General features: G+C 50.0%; 1 protein-coding gene across 1 annotated transcript in view; it reads left to right on the top strand.

Annotated features, from left to right (window-relative positions):
- The window catches only part of SNX29 (sorting nexin 29), a 510,558-nt gene that overhangs the window by 304,383 nt on the left and 179,806 nt on the right, over positions 1-26,369 (top strand). Inside the window, exon 16 of the mRNA XM_032392169.1 lies at positions 21,399-21,515. Coding sequence (XP_032248060.1) covers positions 21,399-21,515 — 117 coding nt within the window. The remainder of the gene's footprint in view (positions 1-21,398; positions 21,516-26,369) is intronic.

A 26,369-nucleotide genomic window follows, 5' to 3' on the forward strand; every position in this document is an offset into this window, starting at 1 on the left:
TTCCTAGGCACCAGTTTGACTCTTGGCTTTCATCACTGTCCTGGAAAAGGCAGCTGCAGATGAGGCACAGCCCAGCAGCTCAGAAGTGGTCCCGGAGGACCATATCCTCCCTCCTGTCCATTGAGCTCCCACAGTGTGCATCTCCGTCTCTGTTAGGCTCCCCCTCAGCAGCTCTGGTCGTACCACCCACGACGAGGCAGAACCAACCTCTCTTTCCAGAAGCCTCTACAGGCATCTCCTCCCTTCTTGTACACTCTGATGTGGCTGTCCCCGAACCAGTCACTTGGGATGGGAGTGGCATCAGTCATGCCAAATGCCTGTGGTGAGAAATGGGAGAGGGACCCTTTCATTTGATAATTTGTAAGAGCTCGTTGTCATCTGTGTTATAGAAATATTTCCCTTAGATCTGTCATTTGCCTGTCACATGGCTGGCTGCATCATTTGCAGGGCCCAGTGCAGAATGAAAATGCTGCTCTTTGTTGAAAAAATAGGATTAAAGCGTCTTCCTCCCTTCCAGTCTCTTTCTTGTCCTGTCAGGGTGTTTTTAAAATTTTTTACTTGCTCTTTAATGTCATGTTTCCTTGGGCATGGGGATAGTTGCCGGGCAAGTGCACACCCTCACAGGCACCAGGAGCCTTTGCCACGACGTGACCTGTGCGGGCATGTGCACACCAGGCCCTGGTCCGGAGTGGAGTGCGGCAGCACTTCCTAGGTAGGGGCAGGAAAGCGGGCAGCAGAGAACCTGTGTGTCCTCTGCTCATGCACACACCCCATTGCCCATCACACCTCACTTAGAAAGCACTGATTCCAAGGTAAAATTATGAAGGGTTTCAAGACGGTGAGCACGGAGCATTCAGCCCCAGTGGCAGGGCCACCTCTTTGAGCACAGGTCTGTGTGACCACACCGATCACATACCCATGAAGCTGGCCCTAGACTGTTGACTTTGGGTATGGTCATTTCCATGTAAAGTTAAACACAGTCACCTTTCATTTTAGTTGCTGGATTTTGCAAAGGCAGCTCAAGGTTCTATTGGAAGGAGGAGTCTGTGCCGGGCAGTAAGTAGCAGAGTCCACTGCAAGGAGATTGCTTTGGAAGGTTAGAGAGAGAGAGAGAGAGAGAGAGAGAGAGTGTGTGTGTGTGTGTGGTGTCGTCAAGGAATGGGTGAGACATGGGGATGTTGGCTCTTGCCACCACACTAGCTCAGACGTGCCTATTTCAGTTGAACACCGTCTCCCCGAAGGCTTGGTCCTTGGCACAGTGAGTATTTTCTTTGACTACAGCCTGTTCTTTTTACTTGAGACTCTCCATCCTTTCAGTGGAGAGAAGCTCCCACCTCCCTTTGCAACTGAGAAAGTAGACAGCTAGCCCGGCCCAGCACATTCCTGGGCTCCTATAACACCTTCCCTTCAGGCAGGGGCCCCGATGGAAAGTGAAGAACAGTGTGTCCCATGCCCCCTCCCTCTCCTGCTCGGGCTGCCCCAGCATCCAGGTGCGGGCATCTCCAGCCACATCCCCACCCCAGCCCATCCCCTGTCTCTCCTTGTGATGACTTCCTTTTCCTATACTGAAGACAGTGAGTTTATGTGTTAATGCTCCTGGCAGAGCAGCAAGTTGTTTTTAAAGATCTGTTTTATTGTTAATTTCTGCCTAAATTTACAAAGCAACATATGCATAGTACTAGTCTGTCAGTACTGAAATCACACGCCAGTTCCTTCTCCGGAATAAACTGCTCAGAGACAGGGGACATCTGCTGAGTTGTCCCAGCTCTTCAGACTCATTTGGCCAAAGCAGTAGTTCGACGTTCAGAGTAGTGTGGAGGGCAGCGCCCCACTTTGGGAATCAGACGGCTTTGAATCTGAGCAGCCTGGTGGCTTTGGCCAGTTCCTTCAGCAATGTAGGGTCTCCGTTTTCTCATCCGTAAAATGAGGGGGAGTAATGCCTACCCGATGGTGACAGGTTTAGGTGAGACGGCTCGTGCAAGACTGGCACGTTTCCACCAGCATCAGCTGGTCCCATTGGCTCATAACGTACGAGTGTCCTCTTCAGTGTGGAGCCCCCCTGAGGAGCCTCCCAGGGGACAGTTTCCCAGTGTGGCTGATGTCACGGAACGCTAAAACTGGAGGGAGTGGGATCTGGAGCCCCCCTGCTCTGACCTAACTCACATGGAAATTCTGCTGATGCTGTGTTTTTCATTTCACGAGCACTGAGCTCCTGCCGGGCACTGGTGTGTGCACCCGTGTGCCCACGAGCACGCAAGACGGACTTGGCCCTGCCTTTATGGAGCTTATGTTCTAGCAAAGGGAACAGGCTAAAAATAAGCTGAAGAAGTTAGTCTAGGCACATTAGTTGTGGTTTCTGTGTTTTAGAAAAAAAAAAAAAAAAAGACTCCTAAATGTAGTGGTTGAAAACAACATTGTGTGGATTTGTGGTAAAAGTTGAAATCCCACGTGTGGATGTGTCAGTCTGTCGCTGCCACATCACAGGCCGGTTCCCCCCGGGCCTCAGGTCCCCGCCGGCTGGGGCTGTGGGCAGCCCCCGGTTCCCTGTCACATGGCAGCGGACCCCCTCTGAGGCGCGTCGGTCTCTTGTGACTCATCTTAACCATGGTGTCTCAGTGCTTTTGCCACTTGGTTCACATGTAGTTGCGGGGTCGAGCCCACCCATGAGGGGAAGGGATTACACGCAGGCATGAGGTGAGCAAAAGCGGGGGCTGGGCAGAGCCTGTGTGGACAGGGCGGTCCAGGAACACCACCCTGAGAAGGTAACATTGGAGCTGAGTTCTGAGTGATGAGAAGGAAGAGCAAGGAAGGTCAGTGGAGACTCTGAAATGGGGCAGGGCTCATCGGGAGGAACTAGGAGAGCATTGTATCAGGGCGGAGTGAGGGTCAAAACAAAAGTGTGAAATGAGGCTGGAAGGGTTGGCAGGGACCGGTCTTTGCTTGTTGAGATCTTGTGCTTCTGGGGAGCTCACCACCGTACAGAGCAGCCTGTCCTGTTGAAGGTTAAATGTCAACCCCAGGACTTCTGCTGGGACCGGTCGTCTTGCACTGGCCACAGGTCCTTGGTCCCGGTTCTCTGTACTTGAGCCATGAAACTTCCTGGACACAGCGGGGGCCCCCGTGTGGGGTGCAGTGGACTGGGCATCACAACATTTCTACTGACGTCACGTCACAGTGTTCCGGAGCTCGGGGAGCCTTCGGGGCTGGAGAGAAGGGCCCAGGCTCAAGCAGAGGTGGTAGGAGCCGTTTTGTTGGAGGCGCGGGGCCCACTAAGGGTTAAAGGCAGACTGATGATGGCCAGTGGATGGGTGTGTAGAGGCTTCTGGAGGAAAGTGCCCTGAAGGCATCTGGATGGTAGAATAGGGCCCCCCTCTGCATTCCTGCTGGTGATTCAGTGAGCTGAGCTGACATTTGGTGAGCAGGACAGGACCCAGGAGTCCCAGCACCATCAGCGGGGCCAGTGTGAGCCAGGTCAGCCAGAGAGGAGAAGCATGGCCATGGCCTGAGGCTCATGGTTCCCATCACCCATAAGACTCTCCTCTGCCCCTGAGTGAGGGGTCTGTCTGGGTCTGTTCAGGCAGCTGAAACGGTGGCACCATGTGGGCAGTGGACACTGGGAGCTGGAAAGTCCCAGATCTGAGGGCCAGCAGATCCATGCCTCGGTGAGGGCCCACCTCCTGCTTAGCAGACGGCCGTCTTCCTGTATCCTCACATGGTGGAGAGAGAGTAAGCATTCTGGTCTCCTCTTAGAAGGGCACTACTGTGGTCTGAATGTTTGTGTCCCCACCAAACCCGTATGTTGGAAACCTCGTGCCCAAGGTGATGGTGTTAGGAAGTGGGGTCACAAGGACAGAGTCCTCAGGAGTGGGAAGCCCCAGCCCCCTCCCCCGTGTGCACACACAATTGCCACCTGGAGTAGGGCCGTCACCAGAGCTCAGCCATGCTGTCACCCTGATCTGGGATTTCCGGCCTCCAGAACAGTTGAGAAGTACATTTATTTTTTATGATTGACCCACATTTTGTTATAGCAGCCTGAAGAGACAAAGACAGGCACGAATCGCGTTCATGGGGGCTCCACCCTGGTGACCTGATCACCTCCCTAAGGCCCAGTCTCCTAATCCCGTCACATTATGGGTAGACTTGAACATGTGAATCTGGGCCAGGGGACACATTCACGCCATGCGCCAACTTACATCTCGGCCAGAGGTCGCAGGTGCAGATCATTCACTGTGGAAATAAGTCCTGGGGTTCTAATGTTTGCTTTTCTAACATGTAAGCATTGAACATAACATCTAAAAAATGCTTAGAGGTGATTTATATTCCTCTCTCCCCACATGCTCCATACATTTATTGAGCACTTACTGTGTGCTAGAGCCACTGTTAGGATCACTGGGGGTATGGCAGTGGACACAAGACCAAAATCGCTGCCCTCCTCTTGCTTACTTCTTGTGGGGTTTGAGTGAGTATGAAGAAAAGTAGTCAGCTGATAGGAAAGATGATACTGAAATCAGAACAAGGTGGGGGAGCATTGGGGTAGGGAGAAATAGTTTGTACAGTGTGAACGTGCAAGTTCACAGTGACACAAGCCAGGAATGAAGACCCACAGGTGGGAGAGAGAATGAGCCAGGTGTGGTTAGTTATCTGGGGGAGAAAAGTCCTATGCAAAGGGCACAGCAAGTGCAAAGGCCTGTATGTTTAAAGAACAAAAATGAGGCCGGTGAAAGGCTGGTGATGGTGTTAAGGGCAGAGACGTAAGGGCCTGGTCAGGTTGGGCCTCCTAGGCCTTTGTAGGGACATGGCTTTGACTCTGAGTGACATGGGAGCCGCTGGTGGATTTTGAGCAGGGACAGGCAGGGCCGGTGCGCTGGCCATTCTGTTGAAAGCAGGCGCGTGGTGGGCACCTCCTGGGACTCTTGCAGGAGTCCGGGTGAGATAGCATGGTGTCTTGGACCAGCACGCTGGTGGGAAGCTGTGAGAGGGTGGCCGGCATCTAGATTTGCCAGGGAAGGAGGGCCGTCAGATTTTGCTATGGATTGCATGCAGGCTATGAGAGAAGGAAGAGTCTGGGAGGATTCCAGAGTTTCTGGCCCGTGCAAATGGAAGGCATTGAATTGTCATCTGGTATGACAGGGGCAGCTGCAAGGGGAGGAAAATCAAGTTTGGTTTTCAGGCCATTTACTTTGAAGTAAATGAGTGAGCAGTGGAATATGCACATCTGGGGTTCCCAGAAGTAGATAGAAATTTATTGGTCCTCCGTGTACACATGGTGTTTAAAACCACAGGACTGGCTGAGGGCACGTAAAGAGGTTTTAATGATCCATGTCTGAGAAGAAAGCTTGCAAGCATCTCCCCGCCCATTCGCCAGATGTTGAGTGGAGGGGTTGATAGCCCGTCTCAGTGTGGCAGTGAGGGACGGCCTGGCTCCCGGAGGACCCCTGGGACCTGGCCTTCCCTAGCCGTCAGCTACCGAGTTCAGCGCCTTCCCTTGCCATCCCGGGGCTGGCCTGATCCCTCTCCGGTCCTAGGAATGAAAGCACCATGAGCATGCAGGGTTTGCCCCGGAGCCCATACAGAGTGGAAGTTTCGGGGGCTGAGTAACTGCTGATTCATGCTTCCACGCCCACCCTCAGCTGCAGCCGCGTCAACTGGGACGTGCAGCATCCTGGAGCCAAAGTCCTGTTCTCTCCGCAGCGCTTCACCAGAAGGCACTTGCCCCTGGAGAGCCTCCAGTCTGTCCCGTGATGGATTTGTCTTCTTGGCCTAGGCAGAGCTCCACCCACATGTCTCAGAGGTGTTTGCAGGGGCTGAGTCATGGTGAGGGTCGGAGGCTGACCAGCTGTTCGGGCCAGACATTGCCTTTTTTCACGTGCTCACGAGGCCTCAGTTTCCTTTGCAAGGGAGAGTGTTGGTGTGCCGCCCGTGTCCTTAACCAGGGTGGAGGTGCGCGTGAGGCCTGGGGTAACAGGGAAGGAGGTGTGCCCTCTTCAGCAGCTTGTTCATAAATCCTCAGGCTGTTTCGTCATTTCTAGAACAGGCCAGCAAAGGAGCCATCCTGCCTTGGCTGCCTTCCCGCTGTGACATGTTCCTAATAACGACACTCACTCTCTGTTTTTGTCGTTAGGTATCATGTGCTGTTCACTGGGCCCCACGTTCTCTTAACGGCTCTGGAAAATCAGTATCATTGACATCCCATTGGACAGGTGGAAAAACCAAGTCTCAGATGAAGCCATGTAATTTGTGTGGGGTCTCACAGTATGAGGTCTGCTTGAACCCCCAGCCCACATTGTACCTGGATAAGGGGACATCATCCAAAACCTCTTGATTTACCCAGTGGCAAGGGCCTGGGAGATGGGAGTGTATCTAATTCTTTGTACCCCAGACCCTTCACCTTACACATGGGAGGCCCACATGTGTGGCCCAAGATCATACAGCATTTCCCAGGAGAGAATTCGTGTTGCTGTCCCGCAGCTTAGCGAGTCCCCTTAAATAAAAGGATGTTCTGGATGGAGGGATGGCGCTTGTTTCCAACCTGATCCTCATGGGCCAGTCCTAGGACTCTAGGCAGAAAGGAGAAACATGCCATCATCACTGTGTGAAGATGAATGGTAGCGAATTGCTTGCGATTGGGGGTGTTCAAGCAGAGACTAGACATGACTTGGTGGCTCTGGTAGTCAGGACATTAAGCTAAAAGACAGAAGACCCAGTGCAAACTGGGTTTTAACAAAAAATGAAGTCTTGTGGTTCATGGAAACATCGGGTGCCCACCCAGGGGTTCATCTGACTTGGGCCAGACAGCTTCCAGGGGTCAAATGATCAAATGTGGGTGTGCTCTTCTTCTCTTGCTTATCTTTGTTTTCTTCTTTATGGTCTTTGTTCTCAGGCAGGTGCACGCTCTCTGTCTGTCTGTCTGATGGTTTCTAGCAGGTTCATCTTACATCCTATGAGCTTAGCAATTCTGGTGATGAGAGGGTTTTTTTTTTTTTTCTTTCATTAACTCCGCCAAGAGTCTTGGAATCGAGCCTCCCGCCATCCCTGAACCAGTCACTGTGGCCAACGGGGTGGTAGGTACCGATGGGTGAGGTCAGGGCACATGCTGACTGGGACCAGGGGTGTATGGTCAGCCCCCCAAAGCTGCTTGACCTCAGAGCGGAAGAGGGGTCGTTTCCCAAGAAAACGCAGGGTTCCATTAGCTGAAGAAGAGGGGAGTGGATTGTGGGCAGAGAAAACCGGGGACTGTTCAACATGAGGGCCTCTGGCAAGAGGTCTTTGAGCATCAAACGGGGAATATTGCAGATGATCGCTTTTGAAAAAACTATTTTTAATCTAAGACGTAATGATCAGCTTGATTTCTTAGCCAGAAAGCATTCACTGCTGCTGCCCCTTTTCTGTCTTTGCTTTTGTCTTTGTCACGTCCATCTCCTTCTCCTTTCCTGGGATCACTAACAAGAACGGAGTCCGGCTGCAGCGAGACCTGCTCACTGCCTCCGATGCGCAGTCAGGACCCTGCAGGATCTCACTGGAAGCCGGGCCTCTTGTTTGTAGTCCCATTCCCTGTGACAGGGCACAAACACACCGTCCCGTGGTCAGTAAGCACTTGTAACCTTGGGCACTAGGAGGCAAGCTCACGGGAGGCAGAGATTTTGGGCGGTCTGTTCACTGCTGTGTCCCCAGTGTCTACATGGTGCTTGGCACATAGTAGGTGCTCAGTAAATACTGGGTGGGTCGGTGGGTGGGTTTGGGAGGCAGTGGGAAGAGCATCATTTGAAACTGGACAGATCTGGGTTTGAATTTGAAGTTCTGGAGGGAGTGATCTTTTATCCACCTGGTGCCCAGGGATGACTCGGGGACATGATGACTCGGGGACCTGGCAGCTGCTATCATCACAGGTGGCCAAGAGACGAGAGGCCCAAAGCTCCCGCACAGTTGGGAGGGCCCAGAAGGGGTTATCTCTCCGCAGCCTCTCTCCCTCCTCTAGGAAGGAACGTGTCTCAGAGTCTGACCATGTGGGCCCATGAGGGCCAAGGATCCTCCTCCAATAAAGAGTGTTCCTGAATCTCTCATTCTGTAGCTGTTGGTGTGGAATATCTTTCTTGCCCTCCATTAAAGGAACCTGTATCCTTTGCCCATCTCTGTCTGCATCTTTCCTTTATTTATAGCAGCATCTCTGTGTGAGAGCTCTCCTGTAGTCTCTGGAAGCCTCTGTTTCCTTACCTGTAAAATGGGAATATGTCTCGAAGAGAGGTGAGTATTGCAGTGAAGGAATGTTGGTGAAGGGCCTTGGACAGTGGAACACAGAATGTGTGCAGCCTGCGGTTACAGTTCTCACCGGAGCCCAGGGAGGACCTGCATTGCATTCAGGGCCCTCACCGCATGCGAGAAATAGATGGAAAACACTTGCTGGTGGGCCCATGTAGCAGACACAACACAGACCTTGGGGCTGGTAGATCTACTTTCACATTGTGGCTTCACCCCTTGGTATTTGTGTGGCCTTGAACACATGATTTAACTTGTCCAAGTCTAGTTTCCACTTTGATGAATGGAGAACGGGATCCCACCTTCCCATGGGTGTTGTAAGACGGCCTCTCCCAAACTTCTTTGGGCTCTGTGCCATTCTGCAGACTTCCAGGCCCATTGTGAGAGTCCAGGAGATACAAGGTGGTTACACTGAAGGATTGTGTTTGTCAGGATAGGCTTGGTTCTGCTGCAGTAACAAGCACTCCCCAATCCCAGTGATGTAACACAATAAAAGTTGATTTCCCATGCTATGTGTCCAGCATGAGCTGCTCGAGTCCTAGAAGACAGAGGAAAGTCACATTTGATGAGCCCCTCTATAGGGGTCGATCGTGGGGAACCACTGTGATACTGTTGCATTTATCCTCACTAATATGTCATGGGGCTTCAGTGACCCAGAGAAAAAGTTGTTTCCATGGCCCTCTGTGGAAGGAAGAGAGGTGAGTGATGTTTGTGGAATGCCTGCTGAGGGCCGGGCCGTATTCTCGGTACTGACGCATCCGTTGCATCTTAGTTACATGGCACAGTGCCCCTTGCAGGGAGGAGGGTACTGTCTCAACAGTGGGACTTGGAAATGTTCAGAACTGGGGAGAAATGGTAGCCACTCCTCTTCATGGGACGCAACCGGCCAAGGGTGACCCCAGGATCAGACCCAGTCTGTCTGCTTCTAAATTGCATGCTTTTTGTTGGTTTGTTTTCTAACCCATTTTATCCTGTCTTTGTATCCTAATGACCCTGGGGCTTCAAGAAACATTACAGGTGTACACTTTTTCGTGTGTTACCAGGAGCTACAAGAATCATCGTCATAGTTGGGGCACTGTCCGTTGAGCCCTAGTTGTGTATGGACTCTGTTACTAGCGACCCTGTGATGTAAGTGCTTCTGTGGTTGCCATTTTATTGATGCAGAAGCTGGGCCCAGAGAGGCTGAATGACTTGTCCAAGGTCACCTAGCAAGTGACTGGCTGATGGGGTTCCCCATCCTGGCCGTCCAGCTCTAAGTTCATCCTCCAGACCACTACCCTACAGTGCCTGCTTAAACTTGAGCATGACCTTCCTTCTGTATGGGTGTCTGTGTCCCCTGCTCACCGCTTGGCTCCCCCCCCAGGGAGAAGCCACATGATCGTTACCCCAAGGGGGCCCCCTCTCAGCTTGAGGCAAGTGCTGTGTGATACGAGAAGGGGACTCTCCAAGGAGAAAAACATTTTTTTGATCATAAGATTTAATGTTTTCATTTGCTGTCTTTCTTTTGAAACTTGGGCATAATATAGTGAGCCGTGTTTGAAATATTCAGGGGGTCTCTGTATTCCTTCTGATGGAACATGATTAAGAATGCATGCTGGCCTCCCCTCATTTCTAGAAGACACTGGAATATGACAGAGAGCCATATAATTTCAGAATTTACATCTTGATATGAAATTCTGTGCTTTCCAGCATTCTGCACAATAAATGTAAAAGCAACACTCCAGGGTGAATAATTTTTGAAGAAACCTCTGGAATGGGGAGTGGGTGTTGGATACGTGATATTATATAACTTCCTGGGTCTGGCAACCAGTTCTGCGGAACGAGAAGCAGCTGTCCCATGGTGAGCACCTCCCGTGTGCCACCCTGGGTGCTCTGAGGTCTGTTCCTGTCCCGTTTGGTTCTCCCTGCAGCCCTGCCTTCTCTGTGACAGATCCCCACTCAGTAGCTGAGGAGACAGAGTGCAGGGGCTTGGAGGTGGGGCCTGGGTGTTAACTTGTTCTCCTGCCTTCGGCTCCCTAGCCTCCTCCTGCCCTGCAAGCTTCAACTTGGTAGAACTTCTGGACCTCTCCCCTGGGCCCAGGCTGAGTCGGGGTCTCCCCTCCATGTTCCTGCAGCGCCAGTGGCCACACTGTGTGGGGACCGTCAGAGTCTGAATCCCGTGGAGACAGGGAGTTCCCTGAGGGTCACCGCTGATGCCCAGCCCCCAGGACAGTGCCTGGCACACCAGCGAAGGGCCAAAGAGGCAGATGAAGTAGTCGTTCCGGAAGTGTGCAGGGAGGCACATTTGGCCTCAGGAGGAGCTTTACAAAATAATGACTCCAGAGCTGCAAGAGATCGTATATACCCCGTGGTAGTTAGGAGCATGGGCTCTGGGTTCGGATCCCAAGTTCTCTGTTGGTAAATCCTGACTAGGACTTCCCCCCTGTAAGCCTCCGTGTCCTCCCCTGTTCCCTGGGGATGGTAGCTAGAATGCAGAAACCGCCAGGGCCGGGGTTTTATCCCTTTTGTGGGCCGCTGTATCCGCAGTGCTGAATTACAGGGCTTGGTGGGTGGTAGATGCTCCATCGAAACTTGTCGAATGGATGAGTGTGAGCATTTTTAGCTCTTGCAGAGGAGTTTTCAAAGAAGGGAATCTGCTGTGGCCAGGCCTCAACAGGTTGCCTGCGAGTGAGCTGATGTGTGGGTAATGCTGAGAACTAGGTCTGACACAGAGGGCGTGCTCAGGGTTGGTTCCTGGTGATGAGGGCTCCCCTCTTCTTCCTCCTCCTTCAGTGCTGGCCCTGCAGGCTGGAGAAGCCTTTCTCTGCTGGGAGGTGGTTGAGGTGCAGCTGCCTTCCAACTCTGGGGTCCTCAGGAATCAGTAGTCGTCCCCCATGAGCCAGCCTGAAACAGCAATGCTTTTGAAAGGAGAGGCCAGCAAAGCTTTCTAAAGTAATTCTTGACCCCTTTTCACAAGCCCAGCTGAACACCGTATTTTGTACTTGTGATGGCTTATAATTACAACCATTGTATGATGCCAGGTAAACTGCATTATCTCTGGTGTTAACAGAAAGGAGACTTGGTCCTCTTCCACCATTGACCCTCCCATAATCGATCCAGCAAAGAAAAGCCCAGAAGTGTCTGGTTTTGTTGCCAGCATTGGCAGTGATTGCAAGTAAGATGTGTGGAGATGGGCGAGATCCTGTGCTCCAGTCCAGGACTGTGAACTGTGTGGGAGACAGCATTGTCTGCTGGGTGCACGAAGGCTGGCCGTGGCATTGCCGTGCCATCTCCTGTAGGAGCTTTGTGTAACAAAAAGAATGTGGGTCTGGGTGTTAGCTATCACAATAACCTCTCTGTGATCATGGGCAAGGGTTCTAGACTCTTTGGATCTCATTTTCCTCCCCTGTGAAATGGGAGCAACAGTAGCACCTAGAAGGATGTCTAAGGCCACTGTGTACAGTTGTGCAGGTTGTTCACTGCACAAAGGCATGTACTCGGAGTCCAACAGGAGCTTTATCCAGCCCCTGCCCCACCCACTGAGCCTAGGCCCCACGAGGCTGTAGCTACCCAGAATGCACACCTTTTTGTTATTTGTGCAAAAGATCCTTTATCTGTGGCCCTCCAGATGCTTGATCTGTATTAGGTGTTCAGAAAACAGCAGCTGTTCCAACTACTGCTGATGCATCCTTTATGGAGACGATGCGTGAATAGCTCAAAGAAGTTGGGGAGGGAGGTAAACTGAGATTTGAGTTAAGCTTTGAAGGGCAGATGGGGGTTTTAGGAGGTGTGCGAGGGAAGGAGTTGGAGGAGGAGCTCATAGTCTGGTCAGTGTCAGTCTTTCCCTTGAAATGTTGCCTCCCCTCCTCTTCCCACCCCGCCCCTCCTTCTACCTCACCTCTCTTTCCATTGCTTGAATCCTGTGTCAAGGAAATGAACGGGATGCCACTGAAAACTGTTTTTAAATTTGGGGTTCTGGAGAAATTTCAGTGTAGACAAAAACGGTGTCACGTTATGTCTCTGTGCCCGTTACAGGCCCCACCCAGCTCCTTCTCCAAGACCAGTCCCACTGCGTGCTAGCCCTCCTCTGCCCCCTCCTCCATATTATCTTGAGGTCAGTTGCAGATGGCATGTCACCGTATTTGTCAACATCATTGACAGGTGTTAGGCAGAACTGGGTGTGATCTGGTTTGGGTTTCAGGGGGGCTGTTTGAGCATCAGCTTGGGAGTGGGGTGGAGAACAAGATGGACAACAGGGGCTGTCATGTTTGTTCAGGTGGGAGATGGGGGCCCTTCTGACCCAAGGCTTGGGTGACCCGTTGGAGGAGAGGGAGCGTATCTGAGAGAGGTTAACGCTGTAGATGGTACAGGCCTGTGGCACCGGATGTTTTGTGGGCGCCTGGTTAATAACAAATAATGGCTGTAACAGTACGGAGTGCTTGGTGCATGCCACGCTCTAAGCTAAGCACTTCTTACCTCTTAACTCATTTAATCTCACAGAAGCCCTGTGAGATTTACACTGTTAGCAGCCCTCACATTATGGAGGAGAAACTGAGGCCCGGAGAGGTAAAAGCGATTTGGCCAAAGGCTCTGCTAGGAACGGGGCATCGTCTGCTGAGCCCAGGCACGCACCTTGGACATAGCGCCAGGCGGCCTCTCTGCTGGGGCTCCAGCAGGAGGGTAGCAGGTGACGGGACCTGTTGGGGAGCTTCACAGCTGCCTCTTGCCTGTGTGTTGCTCTTGTGTGAGTGCATCATTCAGCAGAGGGCTGGAACTCATGGTTCTGTTTTGTGTTTTCTTTTTTTTTTCCTCTCCCGTCATTGCTCATTTGTCTCAGCCGCTGGGAAGGTGTTGGCTGCTGCTTGATTATCATGCTTTCTGTATATTCTGCCTTTGCTCTTTAAGGGCCATTAGCTGAGGCAGGAAAGAAAAGGTGTTATCTGGGCTGTTCACAGCTGCTCCGTGTAACCTTTCTCCACGACTCGCCCTGTGTATTCTCCGAAAGGTCACGCGTCAGGAGAAACGAGGACCAGCACTGGGGACTGGGACCCAGCAGCTCCGTGTCGGGGCTGGCACAGTTACCAAAACATCTGTCTCTCAGAGGCATCCCGTTATTAATTGAGCTGTTGTTCTTTTTGGGTGTTTCTTTCCCCCCATTAAATCGTAATCCCAGCCGAATGTTTTCAAGTATGACTTCGCTCAAGCTCGGCGGTTCTGAACACACAGGGGCTAGCTACGGAGGAGATTAAGGGAGGCTCTTTCAAATTGAACTTATCAGCAGGGTTTCCTAACAAGCCTCTACTTATCTCAGACAGAGCCCACACAGTCTATCTCGGTGGCACTTGAGGATGGGTCTGTCTCAGGCTTTGGCTGAGTGTGTCACTTGACAGCTTTATAATGTGATGTCGAGGAGGACCAGTCCCGAGATCGCAGAGCTGCTGCCTCATCGGGGGGTGGGGTGGGGGGAAGTGGGGGGAAACCTGAGAAGCTCCTGGGCTCAGCAATACCCCCCTCCCAGCTCTGTCCTCCGCCCAGCAGGATCACAGCAAAAGGTGGCCTGGAAAGAAGGAGGAAACTGGGGAGACTCAGAAGACAGGTGACGCAGGGTTGTGAGCTTTGGGGTTACTGACCCTCCCCAATAGACTGTAACTTTGGACAATCACTTGCCCTTTTTGAAACTTGGTTTCGCCTTCTGTAAAATAGGCATAGAGCTGTACTTCCCAGGCTTGTACTTTGTGCAAGCGTGGAGAGCCCTTGGAACGCTGCCGGACTCTAGAAAGTGCTCGTCATGGTTACTGAAGGATCGTTCACTGGGGTGGGCTGGGAACTACTAAACTCTTTCTCTTTGCTCCTCATGACACACCTGGACAATAAGGGACAGTGTCCTCATTTGACAAAGAAGATAGTGTGAATCAGAGATATGAAATTACATACTCATGGTCACAGAGCGGGGAGTAGACAGAGCTTGGATTGGGCCTCCACATCCCTTGTTTTTCTATATCCCATCCTGATTTGAACCATGCTGAAGTAATACCTGAGAGTCCCTTGGGATGTCTTCATGTTGAAATTGTCACTTAGAAACTGGTTTCCAAAATGTCTTCACATGAAGCAAAAACCACTTTGCGGAAGGCTCTTCCTGGTGCCTGTGCACTCCTAGAACGTTCTCTGGGGCTCTCCTTTGGACCCTGAATTCCAGGGTAGGGCCTGCCTTAGCAGAGGTTCTTGCTTACTCTGGGTGCTCTTTCCTGTGCCACCAGGGTCTCCTCAGGGTGGGTGTCTGTAAAACGGTCTGAGGCTGGGCCTCTGGGGGCTCAGAGGGCAGTGGGATCAGCCAGAGCCCAGATGGCGGTCTTCCTCTGCCTGCTGATGGCAGCCATGCCCTGTAGGGTTGATGGTGCCTTTTCCCTGGTGTGTATGTGTGTGTGGGCACGTGCATGTGCAACCATGCCCTTTCCTAGGGGCTGTGTGCACCCGTGTGTGTGACCGTTCCTTTCCTGGAGTGCGTGTATGTTAACGTGTGCACCTGTGTATGGGTGACAGTGCGTCGTCCGGGGGGGGAGGTGTGAGTGTGCCGGTGTTCCTTGCCTGGGGCAGTGCTCTGAGTCCTTGAGCCCAGGTTCATCAGCCCTGGCAGGCCCTGTGCTGTGCTGTTGAGACAGTGGCTCAGCATCCTGGTGATGCTGGGTGGAGAGGCCAGGCACAAGAGTCCAAAACATGGACTCGGAACTTTGACTCTTGCTTCCGGTGCTGCTGGCTTCCTGTGTGGCCATGGGCAAGGTGCTTACCCTTTCTGGGACTCCATCCCCTCAGCTCTGAGATGAGGAAAGGTAAGAGTGTTCATGTCCTAGGGAGGCACAGCATCCGATGAAGTGCTTCCTGGAGGGAGGGGGGAGCAGTGGTAGAGCAGAGTAAGTGCTCCTGACTCGCCCTCCCCACGAGCACTGCTCATCCTTGCGAGTCTCCTGCCCCCACTGGAGGAACAGGCTGGCTTTAGCAGCAGGACACCTTACACAGGGTCTCAGCCTCTCTGAGCCCAGGCTTCCTCTCACCCCAAACGGTCCCAGGATTTCCCTTGCTCCGTGATTGATCCATCACCTGAGGGCTTGCGTGGTGGAAAGAATACCGGCTTTGGAGCCCTGATGACTGGGTTCAGATCTCAGCTGTCACTTGTGAGCTTTGGGACCTGAGACTTCCTCAGCCCCCGAGCCTCACCTTCCTCCCCTGGGAAATGGGCACGTTCAGGCAACTGTAGGAGAGACTCAACATACTGGGTCAAAGAGGGTGGTGGCAGCTATAACTTTTCCAGGACTTCTGAGACCTGTGTGTCCTGGCCTGGGTGTGGATACTCAGTATTTTAGTTACTGTTCCTGATTGTCTTAGTTTTCAAGCCCAGATTGACACTGTGCAAGAACACAGTCTGAAAGAAGGACAGGTATTGATGGCATCGGTTCTATCTTGTTTTTAAAAAAAAAGTCTTATCTAAAAACGATCCTATTTTGGCTTTCTCTTTTCGTCATCATTCATCATTGTTTCTGATAATTAGCGTAAGACATTGTTTCAAATACAGCCTATGTGTTGTAGATAGGTGCCTTTCAGACTACCTGCGGTGAAGAGCACCATTTCCATTTCATTGCAGACTGACATGTGTACAAAAAAAAAAGTCTAGAAAAACCATGGAATTCCTGATTTCATAGCAATATGAAATTGTGTTAAATATTTGTAGACCTTTACTGTCAAGTCCTGTTCTTCCTTTGTCCCAGACGGGTAGCTCGGAGCCCCCCTTCTGCCTCTCGGCCCCTGTGCCCGGGCCCCTCCGGGCAGCCCGGCTGCAGACTAACCGCACCGTTAACCAGCACCCCGCCATGTGAGGCGATGTCTGCTGTCTGTTGTCAGCTGGCGGCTTGAGGTAGTTTTTCTCTGGCTTGTGGCTTTGTTCACCTCAGTGAGAAGGTGGAAGTAGACGGCTGACAAGTGGAGAAGCTTCTGGGACATCGCTGTTGTGCAAATTTGGGCTGAAACACTAGGTTTTCTGCAACTAGGGACTAGCCCACCTGCAATTCATACCTCAACCTGTGAAATGCTTCCCCTTGGTCTTTGCTGGTGACTCCCAAATCTGAGGGATCATCATGGCCAGTGGGATCTTTTAAAAAGTACCTCTTCGGACTGCCTGCCCCTCGCTGAGTCAGTTCCTGAGAGTGAGGGCCAGAAATCTGTATTTTTCAAAAGGCCTCCAAGTGGCTAATGACCAGCTTGTTTTGGGAGCCACTGGTCCACATGCGCTACTTCCCTTCACTCTGTGGGGACACTCCTCTCCTTAACCCCTGAAGGGCTCAGCTTGTCTCCTCTAGCACAAGATGGCATGCAGAGAGCAGAGACCGTGGCCATCCCGCCCTGCCACTTCCTGACCCCCACAGCTTAGTCTCACAGCCTGGCCTCTCGGAGCCTTGAGGCTCATCCTTAGGGAGGCATGCCCAGCCTGCAGGAGGGATGCAAGCGAGGGTCATGTGAGCAGATACATGTAATACCTGGAAAAGGCCTGGAGCATAGTTGGTGCTCAAAAGTGGATTAAGACAGATGGGCATTGGCAGGGTCTTTGTCTTTACCTGGGTGCAATGTCCTCATCACGGAAAGAGGGTCTAGATCCCTCCCTGCAGCTTGTGTATGTGGGACCAAAGAACAGCTTGTGCATTTTATAAAACTTACGATGCTGAGACTTCAGAGTGAATGTTCTCAGATAGTTTGGGGTATGTGACCAGAAGAGCCTCAGTTGCCGTTGAAATTTGGGGGTTGTCTTGGTTTAGTTAATCAGGGAAGTGTCTAATTAGGTAGATGAGGGAGGGAGAAGCATGGTTTGCTTGAATGTGATTAGATAGAACATTCTGATATCAAAGGAAATGCCAGAGGCTTTTTTTTTTTAATTTATAATTCTTTCATGATTTGGCAGGTAATTATGATAATTCCTGGGATTTTCACAGACTTAAAAGCTTTTTCACAGCCACATTATTTTTGGAAATCGTCTTCTCTGATGCTCCAGCTGGAATGGATTGCTCAGTCTCCTGAACTTCCAAAGCTTTCGTCTTCCAAAGCCCAACTCAAATGTCACCTTCCTGATGACGCTTTCCCCCATCCCTTATGCCAGGGATGCCAAGTCGGTGTCATCCATAGGCCAAGTCTCTGATCAGTTGGGTGTGGCTGCCTGAGTGTTTCCTTCAGGAAGGAGTGCAGCCAGCGACTAGTCGTGTCTGCCGGGGGGCCAGAGGTGGGAGAGCCGATAAATTTTACTGATCCCGTGTGGCTGAGCATTTAGGTAGGTTCCAGCCATTTGGAGCTAAACTGGTGTTTGGGGCACAGGTGCAAGTAGAGGGGCTGGGTAACTCCCCAACAGAGATTTGCCAAGTCACAGGTGAGTGATTTTAAAAGTTTGATAGATGTTGCCAAACAGCCTCTGACTTAGAAAGAGTCAAGAAGTCTACTGTCTTCTCTCCACTGTAAAGGGCAAAACCCAAAACGTGACTGAGAAGTGCCTGCACTTTATTAATTCATGAGTTGTGCACTTTGAGAGGCTGCCTCTCCAAATGGCCCTGGGCATTGTGCGTGGGGGTGAGGGGGAGGCTGCCCAGCTTGTGCCAAGGCTGAGGGGAGAAGTGAGGGACTCCTGAATGTTCTCTCTGGGGGAGGCCTTCCCTTATGCCCCATCCTCTTTCCCAGTCCTCCTCTCTCGGTGAGCTCCGAGTTTGTCTGATCTCTAGGGTGTGAACCCCATGACCTTCCTGGGCTCCCCCGCCCCCCCAGAACCAGGCCTGGCACATGGTTAGCAATTCTGTTGGTGACATTTCCTTACTGGGGAACAATGAGTCTCTCTCCACAGCTGAGTTCCTTGGTATAGCACATGTGGCCCCTTTCCATCTGGCTTCTGCAGATAGCCCTATCCTCCGTTTCCCTTTGATGTGATCACCCACCCTGCACAACCAGCTCTCCTCCACTGAGCACTTGCCACACGCACAGACACCGTGCAGAGCTGGTTAAGTGCGGCAGCTCATTCTGGCCGCACAGTGGCCCCATGCAGTAGGTAGGGTTTTGAATCGCTGTTTTGTAGGCGAATGGCTTTAGGATCCTCAAGATTAAGAGCCTGGCACCAGAGCACACTGTAAGGGATCAAGTGCAGGCCTGTTTTGCCCCAGAATCTGAGCCCTTAACTGCCTGTCTCAGCTGCTCCTCCCCGCCGCCCCAGCCCCAGCAACCTCTGGGCCTGTGCGCCTGCGGTTTCTCCTGCTGGATATGCCTTTCTTCTTCCTATCTCAGGGTGACCTTCTAGAGCTCAGCCTGTTTATGGGACATAGAAGACCTGTGGGTCTGAGTGACTTGAGATGCTGGGGAGGGGGGCAGGTGATGGCGTTAGAGAGGCTGATCACGAGTGTGTTTGGGTTTTATTTATCCTTAGAGCAGTGGGAAGCAATGAAGGTCTTAAACAGCAGGTGATATCGGATGTTGCTTTGGGAGGATCACTCGGTCTTGCTTGGCTGAGAATGGACTGAAGGGTAGCCAGTGTCTGTCTGTCTGTCTGTCTGTCCCATTCCCTGCGACTCTCTGTGGCTGCTGAAAACAGGGACTGGTCAGGCAAGACCTGTTGAGTGCCCTCAGAGCCTAATAGAAGCTCCAGCCAGTGGTTCTGCTGCCTGCTTTTGTTTCTATAATCTCCACTTCCTGTTCTGAGGCTCTCGGAGTCTTGAATCCATTTCTAGTTACACTAGACTTGGAAAGAGTTATTCAAGGAACAGTAAGCTCAGCATGGTTTATGTAAGATCAAAGCTGTTGGTCTCAATGGCTGTATGTAGGGATATCTAATCTAGAAACTCAGAGTTTCAGAGCTTAGCTTAGTAACAATGAATAATGCAGTTCTAATGGTTACTCAAAATTATTTCATCAGTTTATCTCCTCAGTTCCCCCGATTCCAGCCCCCCCCCCCCAATTCCCTAGGGAAATTAAAGCTTTGTCTGACTTGGTCACGTCACTCTTCTGGCTGCAAAAGAGAACCAGGGTTTTGACAGCTCCTGATAAATACCATTGCAAGCTGGGATGTTCTGCTGTTTTATGCATTTATGGAAAATCGTTTTAACACTCTGGCTCCCACTGCAAAACAAAGCAAAACAAAAACAAAGCAAAACCTTGCTTTGCTTTGGAAATGCCGGTGGCATTTATTTAAAGGTCTATTTTGTGGGGGTACAGTAGCAGGTATTTAGCAGTAATATTGGCAGTTGTGTGTTTCCTGCTTACTGTGTGGTAAACGGATTCTCCGCCCCGGGGAAGCTCATGGAGGATTTGGGTGATTGCTGTGTGGAGGATCTGCAGAAGCGTTATTAGCGGTATTGTATTTGTTTGTGAAAGGCCAAAAGAAGATCGTCCTAAGCTTTTACTATACAAAAGGAATAACGCAAGTGGGAAATATTAATTTTAGGTCTGTACAAAAAGAAGCTGGTTAAAGGCTCAGTGACTTATTCTCCTGTTGTTAATTGCATAGTCCTTGGAATGTCTTCTGTGCTGTTCTCACTTTGCATTTCACTCTGGTTTGAAAGAGGTGAGCACCTGGGGCACAGAGGGCTGCCACGGACAGAGCAAGTTGAAAGAATCAGGATGTGATTGGGGGCCCGGTGCATTTTGTGTTGCTTGTACCATGGCTGCCTTTAGTTTTCAGGTGAATAGTTTTAATTCTTTTAAAGAGCCCAAGTGGTTCTACCCACCGATAAATGGAAGAGTGTTCATTGTTAGCAAACTAAAAAGTAAGGAAAAATAGAAATGATGGGAAGAAAATCTGTCCCTTGACTAATGTTAATATCTTGTGTATTTCCTTTTATGCCTTTTACCTTTTATATAACAACATATTAAAAAAAAAAGGAGGGCCCGCCTTACTCCTGAGGCCCCAAGACTTAGGTTAATGATCCTTTCTTTTCCTATAGAATGTCTCCCTATATCCCTTCTTGATTCTGAGTATGTTTTATTTTTAATATGTACTACTTATTACAAGTGGTCTGATATTAATTTTGTCTTAGAGTATAAGGGAGGGGCGATCTCTTGGGAAAAGCATGGGGACAGGGCTGGGGGAAGGTCTCTTGACGTCTCAATTCTCGAGGGGTTCTCTTTAAGATGGTTGCAGCATTCTTCTTTCAAGGTTCCTGAAAAGCATGGCAAGATGACATTGCAAGTTTCTCTAAAATGTTCAAATAAATTGTAGTCAAATTTGATCTTAAGACCGCACAAGATCGCTCATGTAATCAGAGAAATTACTCTGTTTTGACCATATAGGATATCACTGCTTTTTGTAAGTTGATAGCTGGAAAGACCTGTGGTTCATTCTGTACATGAGTCATAGACTACTTTATGACAACCTCTTTTTATTTCTTTGGGATGAGCCGAGGATACATTCGAGGGCTCTCACGGCAGGCCCAAGTGGGCTGCACGTGCGCACGGTGCAAGTGGTAGAATCGTGGCGTTTGGCCCCGTGGTCGAGAGCCAGGGCCCCAGAGTCAGCCCTTTGTTGGCGGTATGACCTTGAACTAGCTGCTTCTACTCTGTGACACCGTTGCCCTCCGTAAGGCGGGAATGCTAACACTTGCTTCACAAAGCCAGTGTCACGAAGATGCGAGGAGCACTCGGAAGGGCTGTCCCTGGCAAAGATGAAGCGGTGACTGAGGGCTCGTTGTGCCGCTGCAGTAGGATCTGTCACCGTCGCCGTCGCCCCGAGGCTCTGGCTCTGTGTTCCTGGTTTTCAGAACCAAGGCCCCGAGGAACAGAAGTGGTCAGTTACTCCACCTGTGCCATTAGCCGGGTGATTCTTGGCAGGCACAACTCAGGTGAGGAAGAAAGCCTTGGCTAGAAAAGTGTCCGTGAAGGATAGAAACCAAAGGCCCAAAATGACCTGATAGGGCCCTGTCCTGACCATAAACTGCAGACCGTTGATTCTGTAGTGTTCACGTCAACCTAGTCACAGATGTGTTCGACTTAGAGGCGGGTTTGCACAGTTCATAGGTAAGCACTGTTGTGTCTCCGGCCTGACAACCTCCTGGTGCCTTGCTGACGAGTGGCAGGCCTGGAGAAGGTGGGACGCGTGCTGGGGGGTGGCGCGCGGGTCTGCCCTCTGAGCCTGACTGTTTGGTGCTTGTGTGTTCCAGGTGGCGGAGATGCACGGCGAGCTGATTGAGTTCAACGAGCGCCTGCACAGGGCCCTGGTGGCCAAGGAGGCCCTCGTGTCCCAGATGAGGCAGGAGCTCATTGACCTGCGGGGACCGGTGAGTGCTCCCCCCTTGGGAAGGTCCCAGCCTCGCTCTTCTGCCTGCTTTGTCTGTCTTCCCAGCCTCTGCTGCCCACAACCACGCTGTTGAGTTTGTTCATCGTTGGCAGTGCCAAGGGTGTAGAAAAGTACGGAGACCAAAGAGTGAGCTGGCATGTTCCCACCGTCCAGATTACATGTGCACTAACCTTCCCTACACTTTGCTTCGGGTGGGAAGGGGCAGAATAAACACGGTGATACCAATTCTATTTGAAGCCTCCCCCCGGCAACATTTCATGCCCCCGCACCCCACAGTCAGTATCCTGAAATCGCTGTATGGCCTTCTCCTTCCTGTTTTTATACTTCACTACATAAATTTCCATGAGCGACGGTCTTGGTTTTGTGTAACCTTTACTTAGATGATGCTACCTGTATATGTCTCCTTGCCCCTTGTTTTTGTTTGTTTTTAAGTCAGTATTGTGGTTTGAGGAGTATCTCACACAGGTCTAGTAGAGGATTTTCAAGCTGTGGCTCTCTTGATACTTTGGCCCCCTCAGGGTAGTCCCCCCATATCTGCGGTTCCACTTTGCCATGGTCTGGAAGCAGATGACCGTCCTTCTGGCGAGTTGTTAGGAGGCCACTGGTAGTCGAATGCCACATGACAACGCCTCCGTCACTCACCTCCGCCATCTCCTCATGTGGGCGTTGTTTCCTTTCACATTGTCACAAGAAAGAAGGGGGAATAAAGGACAATAAGATATTTTGAGAGAGAGGATGCATTCACATCTTTCATTACAGTGTATTGTTAAAATTATTCTATTTGCTGCTGTTGCTAATCTCTTAGGTGCCGAATTTATAAATTAAACTTTGTCATAGGCATCACATAAAGGAAAAAGCAGAGTATATGTAGGGTTCAGGACTGTCCCGAGCTTCCGGCATCCACTGAGTCTTGGAATGTATCCCCCACAGTTAAGGGGGAAGATTGTAATTACATGTTGTGGGGGCTGTCCTGTGCTTTGTGTAGGATGTTTAGCAGCACCCCTGATTTCTACCCACTAGAGGCCAGTAGCACCCCACCCAGTCACGACATCCAAGAATGCCTCCAGACATTGCCAGACATTCCCTGGCCAAACCACCATGGTTGGGCGGGGGGCCTGGTCTGGTTCATTCACTTCCTTGACTCTTGAGTTCTCTCTTGAGCGAAGTACCATGATAATTTTAATCCAGTCGCATTTTACTGGACAGTTAGGTTGTTTGCATTATTTTGCTATTGCAAACCACGATGCTGAGAGCATTTTGTCCTCTTGTACATGTTCACAATAGCTTCTTCTTTTCAAAGGTTTATCGTGTCCAATGTTAGATGTCCATAGATTAAAGAATCTTAGGCAAATTCATCAATAGAACTGTCCTCAGTGGTGGTCAGTCTTGTTTGAAGTTACCTGCACCTGCTTCTCCTTATGTATTATTTTGATTCAGATACTAGGTGTTACTTCATTTATAGACCACTCTGTATAGATCTTAAAATCTTTAAAAAAAATAAAATAGGAAACCATAAATATGATATCATCATCATCCCTCCATTACCTTTTGTTCTTTTATACCATCAAATGTGTTCAGATTTCTCACTGTTCCATAATTTTTTAGAGTTTTTAAAAATTAGGATCCACGTGAGGTCCATGTGTCGTCATTGGTTATGTCTCTTGTGTTTCTTTTTTCATTTTAACACAGTTGTTTTGACTTGAGTAAAATAGAAGCTGAAATGTACCATCTTAGTCAGTCTTCATTATGTGGTGGGGTGGCCTCAGGTGAAACCCTCACCTCCCTCCGTCTCCTGAAGCTTGTCCTTTTCCCCAGCCAGATCTCTGCCCCATGGAACCCTGACGCCCCATTCCTCCCTCCTCCAGCCCCTGCCCACCACCGTTTTGCTCCCTTTGTCCGTGAATCGAAGCACTCGCTGATGTTTCTGTCCATCCGTCGCGTCCTCCTCCTCTCTCTTTTCCTTACCATGTGTTTGTGGAAGACCCTGGGTTGTGTCACCACCTGAACCTGGCTTATGGCACCTCTGCAGCGTTCTTCTCAGGCCCCTCTTTTGCTTGTATTTTCTTGAATTGGCACTTGGGTCTGGGGGTTGGGATGGAGGTTTAATTTTCCTGCGAACATCGCTGTCGCTGGGGCGGTGTTTTCCATCCGGAAGCACACCAGGTCTGCCTGTCTCTCCTTCCGATCCTAGCAGTCCTGTATTAGCACTTCCTGCATCCACTACACAAGCGTTTCCTTGAGATCTGCGCCCGAGGGCGAACTTGCCAAATTGTGTGGTTTGGTATTTTAAACGTTACTGAGTTTTACTTTTTTTTAATTTTAATACCTGTTTATGATCTCTCAGTCAGTGTGCAGGAGTTCCTGCCAACACTTTGACATCCCTACCAACACTTCTGGGCACGAGGCGGGTTTTAACTTGTGTTTTTATGATCGCAAGCGAAGCGGACCATCTTGCCATTTGCCAGCTTGTTATTTCGGTTTCCACTTCTGTGATGACTTGCAGCCTGTGCCAGTTTCCTGTTGGATTGCATGTGTTTTCTTGCTGATTTCTAGTGGTTCTTTACCTGTCTTTTCAGTTATGCATGTTGTCAATATTCCAGCCTATGGCTTACTTACAAGCTTTTTAATAAAAGTGGAAAATTTTAAGCCTGTGGCAAAGGGACAGTCATTTAATGAAACCCCATCACTCACCTTTGCAGTAATCTCCTCAGGGTCGTTCTTGACTCATTCTTACTCAGTTCAGTCCCTTCCCAACTCAGATTATTTGGATGCATATCCAAGTCATGATATTATTTCAGGCACAAATATTTCAGTATTTATCACTAAAAGATATTTATAGTACCATCATCATCCCTAAAAAATTAATGATAATTCCTTAGTATCCTCAAATGTCCAATCAGTATTCAATGTTCTCCAGTTATCTCAAAAATTTTTTTTTATTTATTTGCTCTAATCAGGGTCTTAGTGCAGTGCCAACAGTGCAGTTGGGTGCTAGGTCTTTTTAGCGTCTTAATTTGTACATTAGCCTCCATATCTACCCCCCCCCCCCTTTTGTTACTATTGAAAAACCTGGCCTTTTGAACGGTCTCCCTATTTAGGATTTTGTTGATAGCAACCCCATGGTAATCCTTACCATGTTTCTCTGTTCCTTGCCTTTCCTTTGAATTGGTCATTAGCTGTAGAGTGTAGATGAGTTTCAGGTTTCATTTTTTTTTTTGGATACCTTGCCCTCACAGGTGGTGGTGTGTACTTCCTTTATATGATGTCAGCATGTGAATGTTACCTCCTGTGCTTAAAGACCCACAGTGCAGTCCCCAATTGAGTTGGTTTCCCTCACTCCTTACGTGTTCAAGATGTGTACAAGATCTTTGTGGATTTCATTCATTACTGAGATACAGGTTTTCCTACGAGGGAAACACAGCAGGTACCTGTTGTGCACTAAGAACCCTCTGTGGGAGGTGATTTCATCTTTGTTTTATAGCTTGACTGAGGCTCAGAGAGGTCCTGAATCTTTCAATGAGTATGTCATGGAGTTGGATTCAAACTCCGCTTTAATCCACAAAGTCTGTTTTCTTTCTTAAGCTCCACCAACTCTGGGGATTTGGGGAGAGCAGGTATGGGTGGGTTCCCTTGTGTTACCCATTGCCCTTCCAGGCAAGGTCCCAAGGGTCCCTCTTTGTGTCCTTCCCGGCTGTGTCCCACGTTAAAGACTTAGGCAATATGGCTCTCATCTTACTGCCATCTGTGGCCCCCCTCGCTGAGAAACGACAGTGGGGTTGCAGGAATGGGGAACTCGCTGTGCTGACTTGTGTTTCAGAGTGTGAGTGGACCTGGTGTGGGGGACAGGCAAGTGGCTCCCGTATCCCTGCGTCCTGGCATACTCCAAGGCCGCCTTACTGGAGGGGGACTTGATAGCAGGTGAGGACCAAGGAGTGGTCCCGTCCCTTAGGAGAGGTTCAGTGTGGATCCTGGAGAAGTGCCTGTGTGTCCTCTATGCTGAAGACAAGATCAGTGACTCCTTTCAGTGCAGGTGCATCTTCAGGGAGCACCTTCAGTGCATTATTCTCCTTGTGGATGATGGAAACGATGAACCAGCTGCTCTAAGTCAACAACTCCGATTTTAATAGGTAGCATGTATTGATGTCTGCCCCAAATTTAAACACTTTTAAAGTTTTAGTACTCCATTTAATCCTCCAAGACCCTAGCAGTAATTACTATTATGATATCATTTTCCATAAGAGAAAACTGAGGCTCGGATATGGACTAACTCAGCCAAGGTCCTACAGTGAGAAGTGACAGATCTGTGTGCCTTGAAAGACTGGAGTTTTCTTTAAACAGTTGGAACTTGTAAAATTTTGGACTCTTGACAAATCTTGTTAGACCCATGCTAGAAAGGCAAGTAGTCTAAAAGAGCATGCAGTGAAAAGTGAGTGAATCTCCCTCCTATCGCGGGCCCCTAGCCTTCCTCCCTGGAGTCAGTAATGACCCCCCAGTGTTGGGTTTGTCTTTCCAGAAATGGATGCCCGAGTAAGTTGCATGCACACTCCCACATGTTTTAGTAACTGGTTGCCTCTTCTATTCACTGTTCACAATATGACTTTCCCCCTACTTAACAATGTAGTTAAGAGATCTTTTTATTTTATTTTACATACAGATATACCTCATTCTTTTTAAGAGCTACATTGTGTTCCTTTGAACTGGCAATACCGTAATTTATTTAACCAGACCCCTACTGATGGATATTGAGTTTCTCATTTTTATTTTTATGACAACGGGTAGCATAACACTCTTATGAAACCCTACATTTGGATTAGAAGATTGTCTGGCAGTCCGT

The sequence above is a fragment of the Phoca vitulina genome, unplaced genomic scaffold (assembly GCF_004348235.1).
Source record: "Phoca vitulina isolate PV1807 unplaced genomic scaffold, GSC_HSeal_1.0 scaffold66, whole genome shotgun sequence".
Taxonomy (NCBI): domain Eukaryota; kingdom Metazoa; phylum Chordata; class Mammalia; order Carnivora; family Phocidae; genus Phoca; species Phoca vitulina.